Raw genomic sequence first — 27,769 nt, 5'->3', positions numbered from 1 at the left:
CAGAGACTCAAAGGCAGGCACTGGAACCAGAAAGCTTTATAGTTTAAAAAAAAAAAAAAGGAGGGCTTCAGGGGTGCTCTGCTGGAGGCTGTTGGCAAAGGGAAGCTGGAAACAGCTGACTAGAAGCAGGGCGCCTGTATGTGATTGGCTTGGGATGTCTTCAGCTTTCTCTGGCTAGTCCTGAGCTGGAAGTGGGGGCAAAGAATAGGAAAGTTGACGGTCATTGACCAAGTCCTGACTGTTCTGGGCTGATTACTGCAGAGGTTTGTGGTTTCTCTTCCCAAGCTGGTTGCTGCAGAGGTTGTGGGTCAGAGTTCCATTTGTCATTATGGTCTGGCCATTGTCTATTTATATATTCAGTCTCTCAGTACACACACATCCCTGATTTTCATTTTCAGACTATTTAAGGCATTCATCACACAGGACACAAGCCAGAGGCAAAACTGGGTTAAGAAGTGAGGAGTGGAGCTGAGCACAGTGATGGACAGACAGCAAACCGTGGAGTCCACGGTTCTATCAGTGAGGCTGGGAGACAAGTCTGGGATGTCAGACTTCTGTTATGGCTCATCCTCAATTCCTTTCAATTCATTCTGTTCACTCAACAATACTTCTATTGGTTATTTCTGGGTGAAGGGTTGTCTTCTGTTTCCTCCATGATGCTTCCCCCAATAACCACCACCTGTTCTGATGTGTCAGCCGGCTCCCCTCCCCCAAGTTTCTGAATCTCCCTTCCTCCAGTTTCTTTTTTTTTTTTTAAGATTTTATTTATTTATTTGAGAGAGAGAATGAGAGAGAAAGAACACATGAGAGGGGATAGGGTCAGAGGGCGAAGCAGACTCCCTGCCGAGCAGGGAGCCCGATGCGGGCCTCGATCCAGGGACTCCAGGATCATGACCTGAGCCGAAGGCAGTCGCTTAACCAACTGAGCCACCCAGGCGCCCCGCTTCCTCCAGTTTCTTAAATGGGTTGAATGGTGTCTTCCCCCGCCACACACACCAAAGCAGGGGAAAATATGTCTACATCCCAATCCCTGGAATCTGTGACTGTGACCTTATTTGGTAAAAGGGTCTTTGCAAATGTACTTAAGTATCTTAGGATAGGATTATTCTCAATTATCTGGGCAGGCCCTAAATCCAATGAGTGTCCTTGTAAGAGTGAGTCAGAGGGAGACCACACAGACACAGAGGAGAAAGCAATGTGAAGATGGAGGCAGAGATTGGAAGGATGCGGCTACAGACTAAGGAGCACCAAGGATTGACTCCAGTAGTCACTGGAAGCTGGGAGAGAGGCATGAACTGGATTCTCTGGTAGAGCCTCCAGGGGGAGCATGGCCCTGCTGACACCCGGATTTAGGACTTCTGGCCTTGAGAACTGTGAGCGACTAGATTTCTGTTGTTTTAAGCCACCGAGTTTTGTGGTGATTTATTACAACAGCCACAGGAAACGAATGGTATTACAGATGAAGAAAATGGGGCTCTGAGAGGTCAATCCAGATAGAGACCCCAAATCCCATAGAGCTAAGAAGGAGGAGAGCCTGGACTGCAATTTGATCTTTCTGACCCCAAAGCCCACACTTTGTCATTAAGCCATACTGCCTCCCAAAAGTTAGTACAAATAAAAATTCTAATTTGCATCCTTTCTTCAAACTACATTTCTAGGAGTAAGATGACAAAGTCAGGAGTGGAACACTTGTCATGTTCTGAAAATGTACATCATAACCACCCGGGCTGGGTAATTTCCATCATGCCACCCCAGCGGCATCCACTTGGCATGCTTCTCCGCCCTGCTCTGTGACCCAGGAGGCCGAACCCTATAAACTCATCACCCAAGTGCCCTGTCCCCTGGCTTCAGGTTGGGTGGGAGGAGAGAGCGACTGGCTATTTCTTGCTCTGCCTCCTCTGCTCTGCCTGCAGTTTGGACCCTCACCCTCGAACCCACCACTGCTGGCTTCAGTCCTCTCTGGTTTCGGCAGTGACAGCTTCCTTCCTCTCCCCCTTCAGACCCATGTATGGGTGGGACTGGTTCTCCTGTTGCTTGTCCCAGAGTGTTTCACCATCTCAGCTTGGTTCCCTTAATTCTGCCCACTCTTTCCTAAGCACCCTCATTCTCTCCCTTGAGTTAACCTTCTGAGTGCACCATTTTTCCTGCAGAATGGTTGTACTGTTCATAAGTTTCTTGACCATGAATGATCCCATTGAAGCCTGAGATCTGGAAGTGCAAGAAAAAGTTGCCAGACAGGTGTGGAATCCCTTTGGATGGATCTTCCTGTCCCGTCCCCCAGCCATGAATTCTGCGTGAGGAGTGTGGGCTCAGCTACCCTGTCCTCTTTCCCCAGGTAAACGCACCTCTTCTAGATAGATCCACCTTCCAGGAATTTGGGATTGGGACCCAGACACTGCTATTCCTCATGATGGTGCTGAAGCAGAAAGTCAAGCAGGTATTGGGGTCTGGGACCAGTGATCCACATGGCATGTTGTAACCTGGTCTGTACAGAAAGAGAGAAGACTGAGGGGATGCAGTGAGAGAAGCAGGTGTGACAGAGATCACTCTAGAAGGGATAGAGAAGGAATCTGAACACTTGACTTTTCAGTTCTTCGTTCTAGACCATTGTGAAGCCCAAGTGGCCTTGTCTTCAGGCCTTCTGATCTCCATTTCCCTTCTCATAAATTGCCCCCCTTTGGTTTGAGCCAGTTGGAGCATATCTCTGTTGAACCAAATTTTCCCTGGCAAAGACCCATTTGCCACATGACACAAAGGTTCAACTTGACCTCCTGGGGAGAGCTCCACCTAAGGACCCCATCATAGGTAAGCAGGTGTGAGGCCTTAACTGCATCTATTACAGGACTCATATGGTGCTCACACCTAGGAGGTGCAGGGATGTCTGGACATCATGGTGTTCCCCAATCCTAAGGGGCGGAGGCCTGTGCAGCACCCTGCCCAGGCTTAGGCTACTGTCTGGAGGTGGAGGGGAGGGCGGCTGCTTGTAACAAGGGCCCAGCAGTATGTACCAAAGGCCTAAACACTGTGCATACTCTTATCTGAAGGTTATAATCAGGCATGCAAAGGTGTTATTCACAAGGGTACTCTTCCAGCACTAATATAATATCAAAAAGCTAGAAATAAGCAAATTTCCAACTATCAGGGATTAGTCAACTAAATTGTGGGACAGCCATTTGACATATTATAAAGCAGCCGCTAAAAAAAAGCCTTAGGGAAATTTGGTTATTCATAGGAAAAGTTGTTCATAATATATTAAGAAGCAATATCTATAATAGTTAAAATGCAGAAGCAACCCAACTGTCCACTGACAGATGAATGGATAAGCAAAATGTGGTGTATATATATATATATATATATATATATATACACACACACCATGGAATATTATTCAAAAAAAGAAGAAAATTCTGTTATATGCGACCACATGGATGAACCTTGAGGACATGATACTAAGTGAAATGAACCGGTCACAAAAAGACAAATACTGTATGATTCCACTCACCTGAGGTTCCTCGGGTAGTCAGATTCATAGAGAGAGAAAGTAGCTTGGAGGCTGCTGCAGGCTGCTGGAGGGGGTGGGGACTCCCTGTTTAACGGGTAGAGTGTTTCAGTTTTTTTGTTTTTTTTTTTTAAGATTTTATTTATTTATTCATGAGAGAGAGAGAGAGGCAGAGGGAGAAGCAGGCTCCCAAGAAGCAGGGAGTCCGATGCGGGGCTCGATCCCAGGACCCTGAGATCATGACCTGAGCCGGAGGCAGACGCTTAACCGTCTGAGCCACCCAGGCGCCCTAGAGTGTTTCAGTTTTGCAAGATGAAAAGAGTTCTGGAGATGAATGGTAGTGATGGCACAACAAACGAATATACTTAATACCACTGAACTGTACACTTAAAAATGATTACCATGGAAAATTTCATGTTGTATTTCACTACAATAAAAAATTTTGGAAACAAAAAGCAATATGTATGTGATCCAGCAATTTCAGTTCTGGATATATACTCAAAAGAATGGAAAGCAGGGGCACCTGCGTGGCTCAGTGAGCATCCGACTCTTGATTTTGGCTCAGATCATGATCAGGTCATGAGATCAAGCCCCGCATTGGGCTCCACACTCAGCTTAAGGTTCTCTCTCTCCCTCTCCCTCTGCATCCCCCACCCCACTTGCATGAGCTCTTGCTCTCTCTCTCTCTCAAAAAAAAAGAATTGAAAGCAGAGACTCAAACAGATACTTGCACACCCATGTTCATAGCAGCATTATTCATAAGAGCCAAAAGGTGGAAGCCCCCCAAGTGTCCATGGATAGATGAATGAACAAAACGTAGCATATACATGCAATGGGAGATTAATCAGCCTTTTTCTCCTCTTTTGCTCATATGAGATCTTGTCTCTCCCTTCTTCACCTTCACCAGAGGATAACATCTGTTCACCAACAAGTCTAAGCCCAACTGATAACTCCTCCAGGAAGCCTTCCTTGACCTCCCTAGACTGTGTTTGGAGCTCCTTCTTACCTCCATGGTCTCCCAAGTCCCCTCTATGTGGCACGTCACACAAACCGTGAGCAACTTGAAGCAGTAGCAGGTCTCATCGTGCGCAGCTTGGGAAGGAGCTTGGGTTAGCTGAGCTGAAAGAACCCATCTCCTACTTGAGCTGGAGCTGGTTTCTTGAGGGAGATCACCCAGTGCTTGCAGCTAGGTGTGCAGCTTAATTTCCACCCCATTTGGAAAATGATGCCAAATTTCTATTTTCCTGAAAAAGGGAGATGAATCATAAATCTAGGGGTTTTTTCATCTTGCTTCTTTCTTTCATGATATCATGGTGAAAGCAGAAATATTCTGGCAGAGGCTGTGCTCCTGCAGGGGAATAAAGTTGTGGTGTGGTAGAAGACACACGACCTGGGATTCAGATCTGTGGGGAGAACATTGGGGGGATAAATTCTAAAAGAATGACTCCACTTCTCTGTGACTTAAGTTCCTCATTAAATTTCAGTGATAATCTCTGACCAGACTATTTTGCAGGATTATTGTGGGAGAAAATGAAAAATAATGGATAATGAAAAGATGGAAGAAAGGGAGGGAGGGACAAGGATGAACAGATGGAAAGAGATAAGGAGGGAGGAAGGCAAGGAAGTGAAGGGGGATGATAGATGAGAGAGGAAAAGAAAAAAGAGATACAGACAGTGCTAGGTGACCAGCTGTTTAGAGAGCCAACTCCAGGGCACAGCAATATCAGAAAAAAAACAACATAAGGCCGGAAGTCTATAGTCCTTGCCTGGACTCTCCAGAAGCCCTCATAGGGGAAACAGAGTAGAAATTAGTTGGATCAAACATGTTAAACTTCACTGTCTCTGGCGCCCAGTTTCACCATCAAAAATATAAATTCAATAAGATAATTAGCATTCTAAACTGACTTGATTCCATTATTTTTTAAAAAGATTTTATTTATTTATTTGACAGAGAGAGAGAGCACAAGCAGGTGGTGTAACAGAGGGAAAGGGAGAAGCAGGCTCCCCGCTGAGCAAGGAGCCTGATTCAGGGCTCGATCCCAGGACCCCGGGATCACAACCCGAGACAAAGGCAGTCGCCCAACCAACTGAGCCACCGAGGCACCACGATTCCATTATTTTTTAAGATTTTATTTATTTATTTGAGAGAGAGAGAGATCACGAGCAGGGGGAAGGGTAGAGGGAGAAGCAGACTCCCCACTGAACAAGGAGCCCAATGCGAGACTCAATCCCAGGACCCTGAGATCATGACCTGACCTGAAGGCAGACGCTTAACTGACTAAGCCACCCAGGCACTCCAACTTGATTCCATTTTTAGCCTTTATTGAAAATTGATCATTTTGGGGTGCCTGGGTGGCTCAGTTGGTTAAGCGACTGCCTTCGGCTCCGGTCATGATCCTGGAGTTCCAGGATCGAGTCCCGCGTCGGGCTCCCTGCTCAGCGGGGAGTCTGCTTCTCCGTCTGACTCTCCTCCCTCTCATGCTCTCTGTCTCTCATTCTCTCTCTCACAAATAAAAAAAAAAAATTGATCATTTTGAAGGGGAAACATAACTTTCTTGGCAAGTGACAGGTCTGCATATGTCCTGTATTTGAACTTTGTCAGGGTTTTTCACCTCAAGAGCAGGGAACCCATCATATTGGACATTCGGTGCCTGCATCGGCCCTCACCTAGAAGAGGGTCTTGGGCATTAGGGTACCCTTTCAGTGAGACATCCGGACCTGGATCTAGTATATACTAGAAGAACTAAGCAGATACTTCATTAATCCATAGAAGGTCCTCATCTCTGTGCTAATTAATTAAACAGTTAGTAGGGGCACTGAAAGCTGATAATGGATAATGAATGCCTCTAGGGCTATATTCTTCCAGTATTTCTTATACTTTTGCTACATGCCAGGAATTGTTCTAGGTGATGGGGGTACAGCAGAGCACAAGTATTACAAAATGTAACCCCACCTGCCCCCCCCCAAAAAAAACCCTTACAAAATCTTACCAGAAGCTGGGTCCATAGATTTGCCTATTTGAAAAGAAAAAAAGAAAGGGAAGAAGCAAGGAAAGACTGCACTGCCTTACAGTGCAGATTAGGACGCAGAAGATGGGTTCATTTTGAGCTTTCTAGCTGTGTGACCTTGGGAAAGTCACTTGACCTCTCTGCCTCAATTTCCTCATCTGTAAAATAGGGTTAACAGAAATATCTAATAAAATTGTTGTGAGGATTAAATTAATTAAGGCACACAATGTGCTGAGAGTAATTCCTGGCACACGTTGAGCACCCAGCAAAGGCTGGCTATTCATTGCTGTTGCTGTCTTAACCCCGAGTGCGTCACCCCACAGATCTGCTTCAGCTCCCCTGTAAGATGGGGGATAATTGTAACAACTCCCTCGAGGGTAAAGTTCAAGTGAGAGAAGAAAGTGGAAGCGCTTTATAAACAGGGTGTTTAAATTAGGGACTCAAAGCCTCTAGGGGCTAGCTGTTCGGGGTGATGAGGGGTGACGAGGTGGAATGTGGTAGAGAGTCACGGGGACTGAGCGGAGTGCAATGCCAACACCGAGCTCCAGCGATTGTGGTCATGCAGATGTTTCCAATGAAGCCACAAATCCAGATTTTTATGTAAGACCTCCAGTTTCTAAATGTTGGCAATTAAGTCAGATTTTTGTTAAACACTTTGAGGCCAATCAAAACAAGGGTGCCGGCTGCCAATCTAGATGTGACTTGTTATAAACTTTTACAACTATTACTTAATAAACCAAGGTTGGGGGGAGAACTATGAAAACAGCTGATGTAATAAACAAGCTGAAAAGCCAAGAAATAACTAACATTAGTTGGGTGCCACGTGTCGTGCACATTATTGCATTTGATTCTCTCAGCAATCCCAAGGGCTAGGCATAAGCATCCCCATTCTACAGTTGGGGAAGCTGAGGGCCGGAGATGCCTAAGGTTGGTGAGTGGCCCATGGGGTTGGATGCCATGTCTCTGTGACTCCCAAACCCAAACTCTTTTCAGTCTGACGGGGTGGCAAGATGAGCAGCACAGTCTCACCTGAGCCCACAGGCCCCCTGACTTCACTGCAGAACTAAAATGCCAAAGGGAAACCTACATGAAGACCATTAAAGTAAACCGTGATTGGACATTCGGCGCCTGAATCGGCCCTCACCTAGAAGGGCATTAGGGTACCCTTTCAGTGAGGCATCCGGACCTGGATCTAGTATATACTAGAAGAACTAAGCAGATACTTCATTCATCCAACAACTATTTCTTGAGCGCCTACTCTGCGCCAGACATAATATTAGTGTTGGAAATATAGTGAGCAATGGAAAAGCAACATCCTTACCCTAGTCTTACCCTAGGGGAAGAAAGAAAAGCAAGTAAACACAATAACATGATTTTAGCTATAATAATTGTTGGAAAGAAAAATAAAACAGGTTAAGAGGATAGAGGGTGGTTGAGGAGCAGTTTATTTTATTGAACACATTTTTTTAATTAAGATTTTCTTGAGTAGGTAATACATTCACATATTTTAAAAATCAAAATGATAAAAAGATATACCTGGAGGGGCACCCGGGTGGCTCAGTTGGTTAACCGTCCAACGCTTGATTTTGGTTCAGGTCTTGATCTCGGGGTCACGGGATGGAGCCCCAGTCGGGCTCTGAATTCAGTGCAGGAGTCCTCTGGAGATTCTCTCTCCCTCTGCCTCTGCCCCCCCCCCCCCCGCTCATGTGATCTCTCTCTAAATAAATAAATTTTTAAAATCTTAAAAAAAAAAAAAAAAGATATACCTGGAGAAGCCTTGCTCCAGCCTCTGTTTATCCCATTTCCTGGCCCAATGGGTCTCAAAATCCAACCTTCTGGTTGGCAACCTGGGAACTTGTTAGAAGTAGTTTTGGGCTCCATCCCAGACCTGAATCAGAAGCGACAGGAGTGGAAGCCACTAATCTGTGTTTAACGAGCCCTCCAGGTGATCCTGGTCCAGGCTGAAGTTTAAGAGCCGCTGCTCTAGTCTAACTGATCAACATTCTTCTTTATTTCTCATGTACCCTTCCAGCACCTCTTTTGTAAATACTCATAACACAAATAATTCATTTTTGTTTTCCCCCTTCTTATACAATTACCCTTCTGCACCTTAGTTTTATTACTTAATATATTTTAGAAATCTTTCTGTTCAACAAAAAGTTCATTATTTTCTATACATCCTTACCGCTCCATTGTGTGGACGCACCATAGAATATTTAACCAGCTTCCACCTAATGATGGTCCGTTATCGCCATCTTTCGCTATTACGATGTGCTATTCCGCAACCAATAACCTTGTGCACATGCCATTTCACATTGATGCGAGACAGAGGATGGGTTCCTAGAGGCCAGATGTAGGAGTGAAGGGTAGCTGAATTTGGGGATTTCATAGCTAGTGTTTGCTGCTCACAGGGGTTTTTGCTGTCTCAGGCGCAATGGATGAGAACGTCCTGTTTCACCACAAATTTCCCAACAAAATGCGTCGGACTTTTGCCAATCTGTCAGGTAAAACATTGTAGCCTGGTATTGTTTTAATCTGTATTTCTCCGACTTGGAAGGACGTTGACCATCTTTGCATATGTGTCGGGGTCATCCGTGGACTACCCATTCTTGTCTCTTGCCCATCTTTTTCTCCTCTATTTCTAGAAGCTTTGTTTATATTAGGGGGATTCATCCTTTCTGATATGAACTGCAAATAATTTTTCCCAGTTTGTCACTTGCCTTTTGACTTCATGGAGCTTTTCTGCTTGTTTACTTTTGTTTCCAATTTTTAAAATTAAACCTAACGTTTAGTGTTTGAATATCTGAATTTTGTAACGCATCCAAAATCAATTACAAGGCTCACTAGGGCTTGTCAGAAGCAAGTGACCAAGTCCTGACGAAGACAACTGAGACCCAAAAAACGTTAGTCTTTTGTCTACAATATTTGTATACAAACATTTATGTAGTACATACTATGTGTCAGGAACAAATAAAATGGCTTATTTTTTTGAGTTGTATATTTTTTTCCTACAGTATTTCATTACAAATATTTGCCGCTGTATATAATTATATCCAGTGGATGTAATATTTTTCCATGGATGGGGCCAGGAATACAACATGCAATGCAGGGAATAATTTTTTTTATTTCCCCAAAGAACACATTGTTGTAAGAACCAAGCACTGATTTACAACTGAAATTCTGGAATGCAGCCCATTTGCAGGTCCCAAGTAAGTGGTTTGGTGCATTTTATGTCTGCAACTCAATGCTCAGCTCTGTGAAGGCAGAGACCAGGTCCCCCACAGTGCTCACTGAATACTTCGGAGAACAGCTTACTAACTGACTGGTTATGGAGAAGGTGGCCTGGGTGCATCAGGTCTGTAAGTGCCGCGCCTGCGCACAAGCTGTGCTCGTGGTCTGGGCTCCTTCCCCGTCCCTAGTCTCCGAAGCCTGGGCCTTGGGAAGCGGGGCCCTTGTCACTTCCGGGTCACGGCCCCCCCGACGCTGTTGGGCCTGGAGGGACCATTTCCTGCAGATGAGGAGTAGACAATTGGCCAGAGCCTGAGAACTGTCTTGGTGTGCAGAGTTCATCACCATCTGGGCTGGCCCAGCCCCTCTGACCACAAAAACCCCTGTGAGCTCACGATAACCCTTCTCTCTCTGAAGCTTCTGGGAGGAGACATGGCAGAAAAGAGAAAATAAGCTAATATTTCTGTTTTACTTATTTGGACTTCCAAACCATGGTGAGGTCGGGGTACCATGAATCCCCATTGGTAGCCTGAGGAAACAGACTCAGAAAGAAAACGGGCTTGTTTATGGTCACAGAATTAACAGAGACCTGGTCTGGAATAATAACAGTAACAGCTAACAGTTATTGAGAGCTTGCCACGGGCCCGAAACTGCCGAGCTGTTCTAAGCGTGTGCATGACGGATGCGGTCCGTTAAAGTCGGTGTGGCCACAGTAGGAAGCGGGAACGGGGCTTCAAAGAAAGATGTGTATTATGCTCACAGATCCCAGAGAGGTGGCCACTGCATGCCACAGGGCAGGGCGACAGGGGAAAGCACCAGTGCTGCTCAGGGTACAGAAAAGAGTGAGGGAGAGCCTAGGCCAGAGCCTTTGTTGGGGTTTCTTCAGGAAAGATAGGCAGGGCAGGGTAAACAGTTTGAGTCATTCTGGCAGGCTCTGGGCTCTAGGGGTGGCCGCTAGTTTCTCTGGTAGCCTGTCCCGGGATGACTTAGGGCCTGGTGTGTGAGGGTTAGGTAAGGAGGTGGGTAAGGGGGTATAGACTCAGGACTCACTGGTTTGTTTATCAAAGGCAAGCTCATGGGTAGGGTGATATTGTCTTTGGAAATTAGCTAGCTCTGGGAGGGGCAACCTCTTCCTGGGTCTGTAAAGCCCCCAGAAGCCAGAGCATCAGGAATATAAGAAACTGTAGTTAATGTAGTTGGCCCTGTAATGAATGGATGCCAAAGACAAACATAGCATCTAAGAAAATACACAACATAGTGCTTTTCGTGAGCAATGCTATCAAATGCTCATAACTGTCCAACAGTTATTAAGAGGTGCTCAGCATCATTAGCCATTAGGAAAATGCAAATTAAAACCACAAGGAGATGCCACTTTGTACCCACCAGGATGGCTATAATAAAAAAGACAGTAATAACTGTGGGAGCAGACATGAAGAAATTGAAATCTCATACATTGCTGGCAGGAGTTAAAATGGTGTATCCACTTTAGAAAATAGTTTGGCAGTTTCTTAAAAGTTAGACATAAATTTATATTTATCGACCTAGTAATTTGGCTTGTAGATATCTACTAAAGATAAATAAAAACATGTGTCCACAGAAAGACTTGTATGTGAAAGTTCACAGCAACATTATTCTGAAAACAAAATGTATGCTATGCATACAATGCAATATTGTTCACCAGTAAGAGGAATGAACTAATGATAATATGCTACAAACATGGATGAACTTAAAAAATATTATGCTAACTGAAAGAAGTCAAATGAAAAAAAAGTCCACATTGTATTATTCCACATATATAAAATGTCCAGAAAAGACAAATCTATGGAGACAGGCTGCACACTGGTGTTTGCCTGGGGATGGAGGTGGGAACAGGGATTGAATAAAGATGGGCGTGATGAGTCTTTTGGGGATGATGGAAATGTTCTATGATTGGATTGTGGTGATGATTGCACAGCTCAGTACATTTACTAAAACCATTGAATTGTATGCTTAAAAGGGATGAATCATACAATATGTAAATTATGCCTAAATAAAGATTTAAAAAAAAAATAACAAAAGATAAATAGGAAAACCTTATGCTGGGAAGTTATGAAACATACATTAAAAAAAAAACACCAAAAAGTAGGGGCGCCTGGGTGGCTCAGTTGGTTAAGTGTCTGACTCTTGATTTCACCTCAGGTCATGATCTCAGGGTGGTAAGATCGAATCCCGAGTGGGGCTCTGCACTGGGTGTGGAGCCTGCTTGGGATTCTCTCTCTCCCTCTCCTTCTGCCCCTCCCCACTCGTGCTCTTTCTCTCTCTAAAAAGAAAAAAAAAGGAAAAAAGAAATCAAAAAGTAGAAATCCTTTTAGCAAACTAAGAATAAAAGAGAACTCCTTTAATCTGATGAAGAGTATCTACAAAAAAAAAAAAAGACTTAAACAATAATAATACTTAATGGTAAAATGTTGAAAGCATTTCTCTTTAAGATCAGGAACAAGACATGGATGCCCACAAATCATGGTTTTTCATTCAGCTCTGTACTAGAGGTCTTAACCACTGCAGTAGGCAAAAAAAGGGAGAAAAAGAAAAAAAAAGTTATAAAATGTATAAGGACTGAAATGGAAGAACCAAAGTTGTCATTATTTGTTCATGATATGCCTGTGTACACAGAACCCCTCAAAGTATAAGAGAATTTAGTAAGTCAACAGGATACAAAATCCAGGTACAAAAATTAATTTTATTTCTATATACCCTCAACAGACAGAAAATGCAATTAAACAGGATACTATTTACAACAGCATCAAAATATATAAAGTATATAGGACTAGATCTAAAAAAAAGATATTCAATACTTACAGAGAAAAATGATAAAACTATTGAAACAAGATCTAAATAAATGTAAAGATACACCATGTTCATGAATTAGAAAAGTCAGTATCATAAAGATGTCAAATCTATCCAGTTGATCAATAATTGCCATGCAATTACAATAAAAATCAGAATTTTTTTTCTGGAACTTGACAAGTTTTTTTTTCTAAACTTTTGTATGCCTTTATTGAAGACCTATACGTTCCTGAAGAGGAAGAAAAAGATAAAGAGACTTACGTGGCAAAGTATCAAGAATTATAAACTTACGGGAGGCCTGGGTGGCTCAGTCAGTTAAGCATCTGCCTTCTGCTCAGGTCATGATCCCAGGGTCCTGGGATCAAGTCCCACATCGGGCTCCCTGCTCAGAGGGAAGCCTGCTTCTCCCTCTCCCTGCTGCTCCCCCTGCTTGTGCTCTCTCTCCCTCTGACAAACAAACAAACAAATAAATAAAATCCTTTAAAAAAAGGAATTATAAACTTACAGTCATTAAGACAGAGTGGTGTTGACAAACGTATACAGAACTTGATTTTATTATAAGGAAGGCATTTAGTTCAAGGTGAAAGGATAGATTTTCAACATGAAGTACTGGGACAATTTGCTAACCTTAAGGAAAACATAATTTTTGATTCTTAGTCTTTAACGAGGTTGGTCAGACTGTTACAGAACCTGGACTGGATTGCCAGACGGAAGAACCAAGCAGTACCCGGAGATCTTGGAGGATAGGAGGTTTATTTATCATCGGCAGGCTCAGAGGAGAGTGGTCTCCAAAGGTCTGAGCCCTGAGCACAAACAAAAGGGGCAATTTATACACTTCTACTTCCGCATACTTGGCACTTCTGGCGCGTGCGTGAAGCGGGGCAGGGAGAAGAACATGGATTGGTGTGCACAGGAAGCAGAGCAGGGAAAAGAACCTGGAAGAGCTCTGAGCAAGGACTGGGACTCTCTGCTGGCTCGTTCGGCCATCTTAGGATACAGATTTTCCTTATCAAGACCTGTATGAGAAAAGTGGAAGTACACAACTTTTAGAAATTTACATAGAAAAGCAACTTTATTAGGGTAGGGAAGATTTTTAAAAGAAGACAAAAACAAGGGCACCTGGGTGGCTTAGTCAGTTAAGCATCTGCCTTTGGCTCAGGTCATGATCCCGGGGTCCTGGGATTGAGCCCTGCATCAGGCTCCCTGCTCAGGGGGGAGTCTGCTTCTCCCTCTACCCCCCCACCCGCTCGTGCTCCCTCCCTCTCTCACACGCTCTCTCTCTCTGTCTCTCAAATAAGTAAAATCTTTTTTTAAAAAAAGAAGACAAAAACAAATCATAAAAAAAGACTGATACATTTGATTACATTAAAATTACATCTAAAAATATAGATAAGCCATCAACAGGTAAACTTTTATAAAAAATGTGTTAATATCCAGATTATATGAAGAGCAATATGAAAAGACAAACAACCCAATTAAAAATGAGTAAAAGAAATGAACAGAGGGCGCCTGGGTGGCTCAGTTGGTTAAGCGACTGCCTTCGGCTCAGATCATGATCCCAGGGTCCTGTGATTGAGCCCCGCATCGGGCTCCCGCCTCAGCAGGGAGCCTGCTTCTCCCTCTGACCCTCTCCACTCTGATGCTGTTTCTCTCTCTCTCTCAAATAAGTAAATAAAATCTTAAAAAAAAAAAAAATGAACAGAAATTTCACTGAAGAGGAAACACAGATGGGTCACAAACACATTAAAATGTATTCAATTTCAGCAATCGGGGGAATGCAAATATACTCCATAATGTAATACTATTTCACACTTACCAGATTGGCAAGAGTTAAAAAGTAATTAATACCAGGGGCGCCTGGGTGGCTCAGTTGGTTAAGCGACTGCCTTCGGCTCAGGTCATGATCCTGGAGTCCCGGGATCGAGTCCCACATCGGGCTCCCTGCTTGGCGGGGAGTCTGCTTCTCCCTCTGACCCTCCTCCCTCTCATGCTCTGTGTCTCATTCTGTCTCAAATAAATAAATAAAATCTTTAAAAAAAAAAAAGTAATTAATACCAAATGTTGGAGAGCATGTGGAGCAATGGGAACTTTCACACATTGTGGATGAATGCATCAATTGGTAAAAGTAATTTGGAAAACGGGCGGTATTACCTAGTAAAGTTGAACATCTGCATAACCTAATGACCTAGTAATCCCACTGCTATGTAACCTAGAGAGTTTTGCACATGTGTATATAAACATTCAAGAATGTTTATAGTGACATTGTGCATTATAGTCAAAAATTGGAGAAACACAAATGTCCATCAACATGATAAATAAATAATACTCCATTCATACCACAGAATGCTGTGTAGCAAAGTAAAAAAAATAAACTACAGCGGGTGCCTGGGTGACTCAGTCGGTTAAGCCTCTGGCTCTTGATTTCAGCTCGGGTCATGATCTCAGGGTCGTGGAATTGAGCTTCACATCAGGCTCCGCGATCAGCAGGGAATCTTGCTTGGGATTTTCTCTCCCTTTCGCTCTGCCCCTCTGACCCCATGCTCTCTCTCTCTCTGTCTAAAAATAAATAAATAAATATTAAAAAAAAAATAAATTACAGCTACACTTAATGAATTGAATCTCAAGAGCATGAAGTTGAGTGGAAAAAAAAGTCAATGTGATTCAACTTATGTAAGTTCAAAAATAGGGAAAAGCAAATAAAATCTATACAGAAAAGCAATGAAATGATAAGACACAAAACTTGGGAGAGGGGAAAATAAATAAAATAACAACTCTTTTTTTTAAATAATCAGCACATGAGGTGGTCAAGACATTTAGTTCAAGGTGAACTTAATTGTGGCATCCTAAGATTTTATTGATCATAGCTTGGGGCCAAGGGAAACACACCGCCCCTTTGCTAAAGCAAAATTGCCCTGACCCATAACCCTCCTCAGAGTTTGGATGCTGTCAGTGGTCAGGGAGTCAAGGCAGCCTTACTGACCCCAATAGGAGTCAATCCCTGATCTTGACCTCTTGATTCTTGAGCCAATAAGTAATGATTCTTAGCACTGTTGCCCATATTGTCATCCTCAAGTGCCACATTCACCATCAATCAATCAATCATTAACAAGCTCTGGATTTAACGATGAGATAAAATGAGATTTAATTACAAGTCAGAGCCAGTTTATTTTTAACCTTAGGTAAGTCCCTTTCCTTTGCTGGCATCTCGTCCCTCCTCTGTAAAACATGGCGTAGTCTAGATCAGAGTACTTGACCCTTTTGAATACATACCTTCTGCAGAGGAACAGAAAAATTTCACACTTCCCAGAGCTAAGGATGCGGACTTTACAGGGGAACATTCTCCTCTCCCCTGACCTTGGGAATTTTCTTGGCTGGTGGGGTTAGGTAGAACCAGCTCCACTAGCCAAGAAGGTTTTGTTGAGCTCTACTCTCTTGTTCCTGGAGTAAAAAAGGAGAGGATTTGTGTTTATTTTCCAAAAATAAAATTAGGATATTGACTATGCTTTTTTTTTTTTTTAAAGATTTTAGTTATTTATTTGAGAGAGAGAGAATGAGAGAGAGCACATGAGAGGGGGGAGGGTCAGAGGCAGAAGCAGACTCCCCGCTGAGCAGGAAGCCCGATGCGGGACTCGATCCAGGGACTCCGGGATCATGACCTGAGCCGAAGGCAGTCGCTCAACCAACTGAGCCACCCAGGCGCCCTTGACTATGCTTTTTAAAGCAAAACCTCCCTCAGAGGTTCTGCCATGGCCCTCAAGAGGTGGTCCTGCACCCACTCCCTCCCAGAGCGGAGAATCACTTAATCAGACGACTGGTCTGTGGTTGTGCTCAGCTCTGGAATGTGGTCTAGGTGCCTGAGAAGATCCAGGAGGGAAGGTTAATGAGCTGCTCTCCTGAGCTCCTCATTTCTGCCTTCGCGAAGGCTCATCTCTGGTCTGAAGATTCTCCATGATCACTGCAAATCCCTCTTTAGCCAGGCTCTGACTGAAGGGTTCCACTGGCCAGCCATCTGCGCCATGTTTTCCTGCAAAATCAGCCCCCTCCCCTTCCACCAGCTCTAAGAAAGGGAAATCATCCAAACACAGGCATGTGGGATGATGGGGAGGGGACTGTGTGTATCTCAGCTTTCCTGATGGCCAGTTTTCAGCAGGATTTTCCTTACGGTTGCCCAGATGAGAGTTTTCAGGCGTCACCACCCACCCCTAGGTCTAGGGGTGAGCAGACACTATGGGAGAGAGGGTCTGGAAAAGATCACTGAGGGCCCGGTGCCTTCCTCCCCTCACCCTTATCCCATCAGTTGTTTGAAGCCCTCCTGCTACGTGCCCCCAAGACATCATCTAGCTTTTATTTGTGTTTCTCTGGGAACAAGGAGTTTACTACTTCCAGACGGAGCCCATTGTATCTTCAAACATTTATGGTTGTCAGATTCCAAAATGCTGAGGAATCAGGCTTTAGAAATAGTGATGCATGGGGAAGGAGGGAAGATGGAAGAGCTTTTGAATAAATTGTTCTTTCGGCTTGAGCTTTCTTAATTGAGGTCTCTATATCTTGCAGCCATTTACTGAACCGTTACTACGTGCCAAGCCCATTAATGGTTTTTCACATAAGATTCTAAACTTCCCCAACAGCGATGAATTCGGTATAATTAATATTCTCATTTCATGGACAAGGAAATAGAGAGTCAAAGCAGTGAGGCAACATGCCTAAAAGTTGCACAGCTAGTTAATGGTGGGGCTGGGGTTTAAATCCCAGTCTCTCTGGCACCAAACCCCTTGCCTCCACCATGATGTTTGCCTGTCCCATAGCCTCTTTGTAGCCTCATGAAGCAAGGAGTCATCTTTGAGTTGAAAAAGCCAAGAAGACTCAGGGAGGTCAAATGACTTCCTGATTGCATTCCTCAGTGTCAGAACACGAACCTAAATCTTTGCCCTTCTCCTGACTCTGTCACCCTCTGCCCAGAGCCTCCACGCATCACCTGCTCTCATCTTGATTTTTTCCAGAAACCAAGGCTCAGTCCATTTCTTGTTCAATTCCTTAATCTGATTCTCTAACATCTGTGGTCCCAATGGCCCAAGACCATCCTTTCCCCAGTCACTGGCCACTGTGGTTCTGCAGACGGCTATCCTGTGTCCCCCATCCTGCCTCCCCCATTCAGCAACCACTAACCTCAGCACCTTCCCAAAGGACATGAGCACCAGGCAGCCAGAGGCAGCACAGAGCAACCTGGACACAGGTTGCACAGGAGGTGGTGGCTGTGGAGGGTCTGACTCCAGAAGGGGGTCTACTCAGTTACTGGCGTGCAGCTTAGGGGGTGGAGGCAATCCGCACCATAAAGGAGATAGAGGCTGAAGACTAACAGCCAATGACAGGATTCTTTAAGAAGTGTTCTGGGTTTAGGGAGGACTGAGGAGGAAGGGAGAGACCCCAGTTCTGTTCCTGACTTGGCACCTGATTTCCAAGTGGCCCTGCCTTGGCTTCTTTCCTTCTCTGAGCTTCAGAGAGTAGAGCAGAATATCTCTGGGGCTCCCTGTGGGCTCTAAGCCTGGGCTTAGTGGCTGTGTGGGCCCAAACAAGTGAGACAATGTGGGCTGAAAAGGAGTGAGAGATCACATGGACCGGATGTGGCCTGCAGTCTCTTCTGTCCCTGCGGTGGGGCAGGGTGGGGCAGGGTGGGGGCAGGGTGGAGGCAGGGGGTGGGGTGCAGGTGCCTGCTGACATAAAGGGGAAGGGTAGACATCAGAGAAGGCAGAGCAACAGGGAACCTCGAGCAGCTGATCCGAAGTTCCGGAGCAACCTTATAGGAGATGTTAGGCAATTTACACAAGAAAGAAAAGAAAGCCAAGGTTAAGCATGATTTGTCAAGAGGTGAGGGGCTAGGACAATGTGCTAGATATTTGCTGTGTCTGCACAGTATATCCACTTTTGTAACTGCTATCACACACAGCTCCAGGATTACCACAGAAGTGGCCATTTTAAACAATGTGGCCCTGCCCCCTACCCCTAATGGCCACAGGTGATTGGTTCAAGCCGGGCCAATCAGAACCTTCCCTGGGAATTTTGGATTTGGAGTGAAACAGAGCTGCCGGTAGCCGTGTTTCCTCCACAAGGATCAGTGCAGTAGCAGAAATGCTCCATTTCTCCATTAGAGAAAGAATAATACAGCACAAATGTCATCACCAAAACTGTAGGCGCAATGAGAGCAGAGACTGTTGTCTATTTCTCTTTATTGCTGTATCCCTAGAATATGCTTGGCATGTAATAATAATGATAATAATAGGGACATATATATAGTGCTTACTATGATCAGACAACTGTACTAAGTGCTTCAAATGTGTAATTCATTTAATTTCCATAACAACCCTAAAAGATAGAACATTATTATTCCCATATTCCATATGAGAAAACTGAGACACAGGGTATCTTGTCTAAAGTCACATAGACAGTTGGTCTGGGAGCCAGGATGCAAACACAAGTCATCTAGTTCTGGAGTCTGTGCTCTTAATCACTATTTTACACATTACTTCTTAGTAAACATGCTGAATGCAGAATGAATGAGTGGATCAGGCATGCAGAAAGGAGAGAGAGAATTCTGCCGACAACTGAGCACCTAGTTCAGACGGTCTTTGCAGTCCGACTCTGCTTTTGCCCATTGGTTCTGGGAAAGTCTCACCATCCAGTCTTACAAACAGGATTGGCTCCATGGACAGCTAAAGGGTCCTGTGCTTGGTTTAATGCTCTGCTGTCACCGTCTCTGAATTTTTTTTTTTTTTTTTTAAGATTTTATTTATTTATTTGAGAGAGAGAGACTGAGATAGAGAGAGCACATGAGAGGGGGGAGGGTCAGAGGGAGAAGCAGACTCCCCGCCGAGCAGGGAGCCCGATGCGGGACTCGATCCAGGGACTCCAGGATCATGACCTGAGCCGAAGGCAGTCGCCTAACCAACTGAGCCACCCAGGCGCCCCCGTCTCTGAATTCTTAAATTACTTTGAATTTGTGGTTCATAAGCAAAGTCTGACAGGCCAATGGAGCATCATGTGAGCAGAGAAGGCGGGTACAGTATAAATGACCCCCCCCCCCAGTTTCTTGCCACTCCGCTTGTATTAGCGTCTGTGGTGCTCAGAATTTGGTTAACTGGCAACACATGGAAGCTCAGCAAAACCCAAAGCCAAGTCCAAGGAAAGCATGTTATGTCTATAACATGGCTAGATCCCACGACCCTGAGATCAAGACCTGAGCCGAAATCAAGAGCTGGACGCTTAACCCACTGAGCCACCCAGGTGCCCCTGCAGTGCCAATTTTAAATGCAAATATAAGAGCATTTATCTTGTATGCAGAGTCACCAAAATTACACAATTTGTATTTAGCAGTCCATACATATATATGTATTTTGTTCTTAACCAGAACAGTGGAAACACCGTATAAAACTGACTCAGTGATCTTATTTCACCTCTTGATTCTTATACATTCTACCAGTACATTCTCTACCTTTGGCTTACTGGTGAGTAAAGAAGGAATGAAAAGCAGAGGAACTATATGGGTAGCCCTGTCTTTCCTTTCTCTTCGATATCATTTTCAGTATCGGCGGTGGCTAGCACGGGGAAGTTACACCGGTGAGAAAGGATATAAGGTTCCTTGACCGTTTGCCTTTCTTAGAATGCCATCATCTTCTTTCTGTGTTCAAAGCAAGTTCTGGCTTGAGGAAAGCATGGTTTCTCATGGCTGACAACACTCCTGCTTACTCAGTTGTAGACGCGCTCAGTGTCGAGTCTGCTTGAGATTCTCGTCCTCTTCCTCTCCCTCTGCCCCTGCTCTCTCTCTCTAAAATATATAAATAAATCTTAAAAAAAAAAAACCCTGGCACTGCAAATATAAAGATGAATGGGAAAATTCATGTGAATAATCTAAATTTTTAATTTGTATTATTTGAGAATGACATTAAATAGCAAACAAAAACACCATAATAAGTTGAGAAAGAGACTGAGGAAGAAAGAAAAAAGCTTCGTATTTTAGGACCTTTAATGCACTTTTTCCCTGCTTTTTGAACAAAAATCTCCACGTGTTCCTTTTGCACTGGGTTCCACAAATTATGTCATCAGCCTGCTTATAAATTCCTTTTCTACCTAAGCCAGTTTGATTTAATTTCCTGTTATTTGCTAACAAGAGCCCTAATTCGGAATCTTAATTTGAACTTGCTGGGGGTTGTAACTTTACATTTTGCTCCAGCTATTGTATTCAAATGAATGGGGGTATGATGCAGTGTAAAGAACACGGGCTTTTACGGAAGCCGGAAAGCGGCTCAGAGAGGTTTACTAATTGGGGCAAAGTCACAGAGCTTCCAAAGGAAAGATCTGAGAGTGGAATCTGGCTCATTGTGACTGTAGAAAGTTCGATAGAACTTTCTGTGATAAGGAAAATGTTCTGTGGCTGTGCAGCTCTACACGGTGGCCGCGAGCCACATGTGGCTATCGAGCCCTGGAAATGTGGCTCCTGGAACCAAAGAACTGAATTTTAAGCTTGATTTGTCATTAATTTGAATGTAAATAGTGTGACTAGTGCTACTGTATCAGACCGCCCAGATCCAGAATCTGTGTCCTCACCCTGTAACCCAGCACCAGAATGATTCTGTGAGTGTTTGTAGAGGGGCTGGATTGCCCACTGGTTCCCTCTGGTGCATGGCTCTCTGACAGAGCCTGGCACGTAGTATGTACTCAACAAACAGCAGCTAAGTGGTTTCATGGGTGTTCAGGCCCAGTCTCTATAGATGAACAGTCTGGACAGGAGGGGCTGGAAGGTGCCACGAGAGTCACTTTACCCCCGTCTGAGGCAAACATGGGAAAGGACCAGCCTCAGTGGAGGTCAGGACAGCCCCCCAGTGACTCACACTAGCAGGAATCCACACCAAGATGGGTAAGATGTCCACAGAAAACCTTCCCGGAAGGACCCAGCCTGTAGTAGGCTGGGAAGGCTTGTCAAGCAGGAGATCAAGGCACCTCTGGTATGTCTCTGGAAAGCAGCCAACGAACCCAGAGCTGTCATCACCATAACCCAGCTCGGAGCTCAGACAGCTCAACCCAAACTTATTTTGATACATGGTGGAAGGGGTGAGGTCCCAGGCCCGTGGGCCACTCCAGCACACTGCTCCATGGCGGGTTCCAGAACCAGCTCTTGCACCTCTGAACTGGGCGCCTCTTTCAAAACAGGCTCTCCTCTTGCCTCCCCCTTGACCAGCACCCCCTTCCTTGGGTTAACTCCTGGCTTACTCGGGTCTCTGACTAACTGACCCCTCCTCCAGGAAGCCTTCCTACCCCCGCCTCCCCGGGCTGAGTTGACCCCTCTGTTGGTGCTGGAGAATCATCAATCAATAGCAAATAAATCTACTTCACTCTGTTCTCATAAATATTTCCTTGTCAGAGCCACTTAGTAGGGAGCCAGTGTTAATGCGCAGGTGGCGACCACAGAAAGGCCTGAGTAGGAGAAAGAGAAGGAATGCTATAACTGGGAGAGTTGGGGAAGGCTTCAAGGAAGATGGGGCATTGGATCTGTGCTTTTGGAGTCAGGGGGAAGGACATTCCAGGCAGAGGAAACAGCACGGATGCAGGTGTGGAGGACGGAGAGAGGTGCGGGGCTAAGGGACTTGCGGTGGGTGGTGTCAGAGAAGCTCCAGGTCTGTCGAATGGGAGGAGGTGGGATGCTGGAGAGGTGAGCAAACGCAAGCCCTTGAGACCCTCAAACGCTTCCCTAAGGAGCAAGGACTTCATCCCGGAGGCTGGAGTGTTCCAAAGTTGTGTTCCCCAATCACTAGACCCACGGACATCTCTGCAGCAGAAGAGGGCTGAGAGTCTTATCCCCACTTGGAGACTTCCTCCAACAGATATTAGTATCGTAAAACTAAATAGTAAAACTAATAGTAGCTCCCTGTGAGTGTCTGCAAGGCACCAGGCAATGCTCTGAGCACTTAGCTTGCATCACCATATTTGATCCACATCACAACCCTATCAACTAGGTACTTGTTGTAGTATTCCTATTTTATAGAGAAGCTAAGCAATTTGCCCAAGATCACATAGCTAGTAAGCAGTATACCTAAAATTTGAACTTGAGCAGTCTGACTTGGAACTGTCCTGGAGTAAAGAACCTGCTTGACTTTGTTTCATCCCGCATTTCCCAACTTGTTTTTAATTACTGAAAAAAATTCTGCATATCTAGTAACATTGTAAGGCAATTGATTCTGTGGGCAACAGGGAGCTATTAAAGAGTTCCTATCCAGGATCCTTTCAATTTGATTTGCAAATATCCTTAGTAAGCTCATTATCAGTCACTCACACTTCAGTGTGAACTAGTCCTTTCTTAGAGTCCCCTCAATTTTCTTACAAGCTTCCTAAGGGCAAGTACTCTGTCAACTCATTGCTGTGTCCCCAGTACCCAAGACGGGTGGCATGACATGGTGCTATAAAAAGGTTTGCTTGAATGAGTTGTAATCTAGCCTGTTGAAGACTGTGGGAGCAGTGGAAAGAAAGACCTAAGTCTGGGAAGTAGGGGGTGGTATTGTCAGAATGGGAAGGACAGGAGGCAGGAGCCATTGTGGGGAGTCAGAGTCTTGGGGCTAAAGTGGAGATCAAGACTCACCCACATCAGTGGTATGGCTAAAGGCCAGGCCTGGATATTGATTAAAACACAAATCCAAATATCTACTCAGAATATCTTCTCTTTTAGACAGTAATTAAACCAACTGGTTAACTGGAAAATGAGGTATTCCTTGGAGGCGAAGGTGTATCAGGAAATTCTTGGCTTTAAGAATCAGAGTTGGAAAAAACACACCTCTCGGACATGTATCCACTCCACCCTCATTGCCCCAAAGTTACTGGCAAAGAGCAGGGCCTTCGGAAGTTTGGCTTTTTGAACTAAGGGGTCCTTAGAAAGCATTCAGCCCCTTTCTTTCTTTCTTTCTTTCTTTTTTTTTTTGGAGACTTTTTATTAATTCTTTTTTTCAGTAGGCTCCATGCCCAACGTGGAGCTCAAACTCACAACCCTGAGATCAAGAGTCACATGCTCTACTACCTGAGCCAGCCAGACCCCACCTCCCCTTCTCTCATTCGACGAAGGGCAAGACTGAGGTCCAGAGAAGGCGAGGTCACAGAGCTGGTTAAGTTGGGACCAACACCAAAGGGTCCCTGCCCAGTCGGGAGCTCTGCGCATAGCTTAGGGCCTGCACCCCAGCGCCCTCTGCCTGGACCGGCAGTTCCTTGGCCCCATCCTCTCCATCTTCCTCCTTCTCCCCTATGTCAGGGAAGGCAGTCACCGTGCACAACCCCCCTACCACAGACTGCGCTCCCTGCTGCCGCCTGACTGCCCCTAAGGAGATTACAGACTCCCAGGGAAACAGACTAGAGTTAATTCCCTCTAGCTTTAAAGGGCAGGCCAGGCCACAAGAAAGAGCAAAAAGAAAACCTTTCTCAAAAAATTGCTAAATGCGGATGATGATCCTCACAGTCCTTTCCCTGTTGGGCCTGATGCGGTCCAGCACTGCTTTCACAAATAATCTCAGGATGGGATCCTGCACCAGCCCCAACAAAGTAGACGCTATTATTATGTTTGTCTTATGGATGGGAAACTGAGGCACTGCGTGCTTATGTGGCTTGCCCAGCGTCACGCAGCTGGTCAGTGGCAGAGCAGGGACTTGAACAGTCCCTTGGTTGTGTCATTTTTAAAAATAATAGGCCCTGAGAGCCTACAGGGTTCCCAGCTTCAGGCTTGAAGCAACCATGAGGGATACACGTCACAGTGAATGGCAGGCCCCAAGTCTGAACCCAGCTCCACTGGACTCAGATCCTACATGCCCCACAATACTGCTAAGCACTTTCGAAGCCATCTCTCTGCTCCTGGGGTACCAATCAAACCAACACAGGCCTGAATTCCACTCCACTACTGTGAGCTCCGTGACCATGACCAAGGGGCTCTGACTCCTGGGGTCTCAATCTCCCTTTCAGTAAAATGAATGTTGGAATTTTAGGGTTGTCGGGATGACCCCTATGACTCACACAGGTCAAGCAGGTGAACAGGCCTGGCACACAGCGCATACCCCTTGCCTCAGTTTCCTCATCTGTAAAATGATACTCATAGTACTCACTTGTCAGAATTGATATTAGGATTAAATGCCTTGATGCAAGTAAGTAATGTGCTTCTAGAACAGCACCTGGTACACAGTAAATGCTTAATTTATGTTAGTGACTGCTAGTATCTTATTGCTTTGCCACAGTTCTTTCTGGAATAAAGCGGGGGTAAAAATCAAACCAACCAAGCAAGTCTCTGGGCCCCTCCCCTGTTTGAGAGGTGCACTTGGCTTTGAGGTCCAAATCCCCAGACCACATGGCCTGCTCTAATTTCCCAGGCCCTAATCTGTTTCTGGCTCCTAATGATGCAGCTGGTAATAGGATTGTGGCTTCCCTCTGGGGCAGCCATGCAGGCCATGTGCCCACCTGCCTGCTGAGCAGCCAGACCCCCTGGCTGGGACCCTGTGCCCTCAGCTGGCCTCACGTGCATGGAATGGTGCTGTGCCCCGTGCCGGCAGGCTGGGCTCACCATGGTGCCAGGTGCCATCCTGGCACGAGGGAAGGATGTGTGCAAGCGAAATGGACTGCTCATCCTGTCTGTGTTGTCTGTCACCGTGGGCTGCCTTCTCGGCTTCTTCCTGAGGACCCGTCGCCTCTCACCACAGGTCAGCCACCCAGAGCTTCTCGGGGGTCCCCGTCGACGAGGGGTATGTGGGCCTGAGGGATCTGGGAATCTATCCCACTCCATGGCTCCCTGGTGACATGATAGTGGGGGAGTCACTTGGCCTCTCTGGGTTTCAGTCTTCTCATCTGTAGCATGGGTGTGATGAAACCCTGCAGAACTAGAGTGACAGCCAGTAAAATGGCAGAGGAAGTGGTTACAGATGGCATCACCAGGTGAGCGAGAGGCCAGGGCATCTCATTAGAACAAGCACAAGGTGAAGAGGACGGGGGCAGGAAGAAGGGGCTCAGGCATCAGAGAACACCTCCCAGAGCAGCTCAGATGACAAAAGACCCAGGAATGGTATTCCGGGCAGAGGTAACAGCTGGAGCGAGACCCAGGGCCATAAAATACTTGGGCGTGTGTGGAGCAGACTGTTCACAGCAGCTGGGATGTAGCCCGTGAGGCAGGGGCTGGAGCCCCAGGGGCCCTCGGGGGCCTGGCACCGCCGCGAGCCGCTTTGGGCAGGGGAGCGAAATGGTCAGATCTCAACTCGGAGAGATCACTCTGGTGCTGAGTGCAGGATGAGGGAGTGGTGGGACAGGCAGGGGACCAGGTGAGGAGGTGGTGACAGGGGTGAGACCTGACAGCAGGATGAACAGGGCCCATGTGAGAACTGTTTCCAGAAAAGGAACCCTCTGGACACGGTGGCGGATTGGGTGCAGGGCTGGGAAGCAGGGCCGGCCCCTGGGGTTCTGGCCTGTGTAACTACAAGGGTGGCAATGCCTTGCCTGAGCAAGGGCCCCTGTCCCTCTCAGCACCCATCTCCCACAGGACAGGGAGGGACACTCCCACGGCACTGGAGAAAACATGATTCTGACCCTTGTTAAAACAGTAAAGGAGACTTTGTTCAGGACTACTGGGATAGGTGTCAAGACCACGGGAACAGGGGAGAGAGATCAGGCTCATGTCCGAACACAACAAAGACAGCTGGGGACTTAGAGACAATGAACACAGTGAGGGGGCCAACTGAGAGAACATTGCTAAGAGGAGACGTGGAAGGTAGAGGGATTCTTGCTGAAGGTAGACAGGGGGCATTCTCGCTAACCTGACGTGGCAGGATTTTTGCTATAATTGGGCCAGGCAGGCCGAAGCAAGGCCCAAGGATGAGGCCTGGCCAAAAAGAGAGCCCCGATTAGCTAGTCTCATGTTTGTTCGAGGAGAGTCTTTGTCAATGGGCTCCTGGAAGATCCCCTATTTCACAAAAGTCCTCTTCCTGCAGCTCACCAACACCTAATATGATCTACACCTGGGGCTCAAGCATCATATTTCATCTTCCATGAAAAGGGAAACACCCCCTCCCTGAGAACTGAGCCCCTATTACAAGGGTAACACTGTTAAGCCACTCTCAGCCATTAAGGGAGAGACTTGGACTCTGGAGGCAGCAGAACCTTGAACTTTGACTCTACTCGGAAACGGCTGTGTGGCCCTTGGCAAAATCCTATCTCCTCTCTGGACCTCGTTTTCCTTATCTGGAGTGGGGGGCACTATATGTCTATTAGAACTGTCGTGAGAATAAACAAGGACTCATCAGTCCCTGGCATACAGTGGCGCTGAGTGGCTGGTACTTCACTCCTCCCTCCCTCATCTGCCCGTCCAAGTCCTAACTGTGTCGAGAGCCATCTCATATTCCATATCTTACAAAAATTCTTCCAGACCTGCCCCCACTTGAAATAATCCTCTGCTCCCCCGCTCACCCCACGCTCAGCCTTCCCCTGTAGCCAGCTGCTGACTGTCCTGCTTCTGAGGCTTTTGTGCAGGTGTCTGGAGCTCCCAGCAGATTTTGACTTGCTGAACATCACATGGGCTTTCATGAGCCAAAATGTGAGTCTAGCTCAGGGCTTGTCACAGAGAGAACCCTCGCCTCTTTGCTGAATTAAATGGGCAACGGCACAATCTGCAATCTTTCTTTAATTTCCCTGAGCAACAAAAAATATATTTCCTGCCGGAAGATTATTTTGTGAAAACAAATTGGAATCCTTATTATTGAAAGCCAAGCTCATCTGGGGCCTCCTTTGCCAAAGCTGCCTGCCCCATCTGCTTGGAAATGCAAATGTGTTCTGGTCTGGATTAACCTGCCAGATAAACCGAAGAAAGGATGTGGAGTCTGATCAGTGATTTGGCAGGAATTGGCTTTCTCAGCATCTTACTTTGAAATCCAGGGGTTGTTTCTATGATCTCTGCCTGTGACTCAGAAATTAAACCCTCCTTATTTTGTAAGCTTATGCAACAGGCACAAGTTGTAAACAATTTGCAAAATGGAAGCATGTCCTCCTTGTGAAAAGAACTTTCAAGATCGCAGATTTTATCTTTGGAAATAGTATCTCATGTAAAAACACAGATCATTTTGAAGGGTCCCTGGGTGGCTCAAGCGTCCAACTCTTGATTTCGGCTCAGGTCATAATCTTGGGGTTCTAAGATCGAGCCCCATGTGGGGCT

General features: G+C 45.8%; 2 protein-coding genes across 5 annotated transcripts in view; one reads left to right on the top strand and one right to left on the bottom strand.

Moving 5' to 3' along the window:
- CPT2 (carnitine palmitoyltransferase 2) overlaps positions 1-27,769 on the bottom strand; it is a 102,438-nt gene that overhangs the window by 42,764 nt on the left and 31,905 nt on the right. For 3 of the 4 annotated variants that reach the window (XM_081816951.1, XM_081816950.1, XM_081816952.1), the window contains exons 2-3: positions 4,506-4,743; positions 3,503-3,586 (exon numbers count right to left, since the gene is read on the bottom strand). The exons of the other annotated variant lie outside the window; for it this stretch is intronic. In XM_081816951.1, the coding sequence (XP_081673077.1) occupies positions 3,503-3,530 (28 nt within the window). In that variant the 5' untranslated portion in view covers positions 3,531-3,586; positions 4,506-4,743. The remainder of the gene's footprint in view (positions 1-3,502; positions 3,587-4,505; positions 4,744-27,769) is intronic. 4 annotated transcript variants of the gene reach the window in all.
- Positions 25,125-27,769, top strand: part of SLC1A7 (solute carrier family 1 member 7) — a 43,266-nt gene continuing 40,621 nt past the window's right edge. Inside the window, exon 1 of the mRNA XM_081816963.1 lies at positions 25,125-25,274. Within this exon, the coding sequence (XP_081673089.1) occupies positions 25,140-25,274 (135 nt within the window). The 5' untranslated portion in view covers positions 25,125-25,139. The remainder of the gene's footprint in view (positions 25,275-27,769) is intronic.

Source organism: Leptonychotes weddellii, chromosome 4 (genome assembly GCF_054177405.1).
Source record: "Leptonychotes weddellii isolate Sample4059 chromosome 4, ASM5417740v2, whole genome shotgun sequence".
NCBI classification, from domain to species: domain Eukaryota; kingdom Metazoa; phylum Chordata; class Mammalia; order Carnivora; family Phocidae; genus Leptonychotes; species Leptonychotes weddellii.
Note: the sequence above shows the minus strand (reverse complement) of the source record. Positions and strands in the feature narration are given on the sequence as shown.